The sequence below is a fragment of the Eurypyga helias genome, unplaced genomic scaffold (genome assembly GCF_000690775.1).
Source record: "Eurypyga helias isolate BGI_N326 unplaced genomic scaffold, ASM69077v1 scaffold22901, whole genome shotgun sequence".
Lineage (NCBI taxonomy): Eukaryota > Metazoa > Chordata > Aves > Eurypygiformes > Eurypygidae > Eurypyga > Eurypyga helias.
Genome location: NW_010229515.1, coordinates 184,007 through 185,839, shown reverse-complemented (window position 1 = coordinate 185,839; position 1,833 = coordinate 184,007). Strand labels below are relative to the sequence as shown.

The window sequence follows — 1,833 nt, the reverse complement described above, 5'->3', positions numbered from 1 at the left end:
CCGCTACAGCACCTACACGAACCAAGGGAAGAGCACCTCGGCTCTCCACTCCAAGCCCCGCAGCCGGACGGAGTTCGTGGCCTCTGTGAGCCCCACGGGCTTGCGTAACGCCGGCTATGCCGAGGAGGCGCCGCCGTACCCCACTATCCGAAGGGTTCAGTCGCTGCACGTCCCCAGCCCTGCTGCCTCCGCTATCCGCTCCGTCCCCATTTCACGGACCGAAGTACCTCCGGACGACGAGCCCGTGTACTGCCCGCGGCCCCTCTACCAGTACAAGCCGTACCAGCCCCACTCCGACTACCACGTCACCCAGCTGCAGCCTTACTTTGAGAACGGGCGGGTACATTACCGCTACAGTCCTTACTCCAGCTCTTCTGGGTCCTCGTACTACACCACTGCCGAGGGCAGCTTTTACGACCTGGATCCCTACAGCACCGTGCGTGTCAGGCCTTTCCACCCCCTGCCCAGCCGAGACTTTGCTTCCTACGCTTCCCGGCTGCAGAGCAAAGGCCTGTACCGCTACCCCAGCCTGTCTGCTTACCCTCGGGGCGGCCTCATCGGTCACCTGGCAGGCAAAGAGCACAGCTTCATCAGCAGAGACGTGCCTCCCGCTCCGGATGTCAAGCACATGTACATGTCGTGGGACCTGGAGGACATGGAGAAGTACCGCATGCAGTCTATTCGTCGGGAGAGCCGCACGCGCCAGAAGGTGAAAGGGCCGGTGATGTCCCAGTACGATAACGTGGCCCCGGTGCTGCAGGAAGAACTGGGAGGACTGGATGCGATTCACTTGCGCAGCAAATCGGATCCTGGGAAAACTGGTCTCCTCAGCGTGGCGGAAGGGAAGGAGGGGAGGTACCCGGCCAAAGCGGCAACGCCTGAGGGGGACGAACGTTACTACATGCAGCACCCTGAGCCGGAGCTGGACAGAGCCCACTACCACGGGGCCTACGGGAACGGGCAGTCGGAGAAGCCGTCCCTTCCCCAGAAGCAGAGCAGCATCCGGAACAGAAAGCTGCACGAGCCGGGCTGCAGCGCCAACGAACACAGGACGCACTGGCCGCAGGAAGCCAGCCACAGGCAGCCTTCCGAATCCAAAAATGGGCCCCCTTATCCCGACTACAGGCCTAAAGGTGGCCCAGAGCCCTCTGAGCCCATCCCTTACCAGCACCCAGGTGGGAAGTACATCCCAGCAAACCAGGAGACCCTGAGACTGAACCACAAGGAGGTGAGGTTGGCAGAGGACAGGCCAGATTTGGAGAGGTCTCGAGCCAGACCGACCACGTCCATGGAGAAACACTCCAGAGACTGCTACAAAGAAGAGGAACACGCCGCCTCGCCCATGGCACCCCCGCCCAAGCCCGAACGCAGCCACAGCCTCCGAATGCAGCATCCCGAAACCATGGAGCGGGACTCTGCCCTCCTCTACCCCTACCAAACCCTTGGGAAACGCCAAAGCACTATGACTGTGGTGTCCCAGTACGATAATTTGGAGGATTACCATACCATGCCTCAGCACCAAAGAGGGGGCTACGTTGGAGGAGGGGGGTTTGTGCCCCCAACTTTCACCCACGTGCACAGTAGGACTTACGCCACGGCCCTGGGCCAGGGAGCCTTCCTCCCGACGGAGCTGTGTTTGCAGAGGCCTGAAACAGAGGTCCATGTGGAGTGAGCTGGCGGGGGGGGAAGGAGGGATAGAGTCTAAGCAGCCTCTGCTGGACAGCGGACTGTTTTATTTTTTCAGCGACGGAAAAAAAAAACCCCACCTCCCCCACCCTCGATGAGCAAAGCAAACCCCCACCTCCCGTCCCACCCCTACCAGCCCACCCCTCA

General features: G+C 61.3%; 1 protein-coding gene across 1 annotated transcript in view; it reads left to right on the top strand.

The window, feature by feature from the left end:
* The window catches only part of ARHGAP32 (Rho GTPase activating protein 32), a gene marked incomplete at its 5' end in the record, with an annotated part of 2,232 nt that extends 560 nt beyond the window's left edge, over positions 1-1,672 (top strand). Inside the window, one exon of the mRNA XM_010160442.1 lies at positions 2-1,672. Coding sequence (XP_010158744.1) covers positions 2-1,672 — 1,671 coding nt within the window. The remainder of the gene's footprint in view (position 1) is intronic.
* Positions 1,673-1,833: the final 161 nt, after the last annotated feature.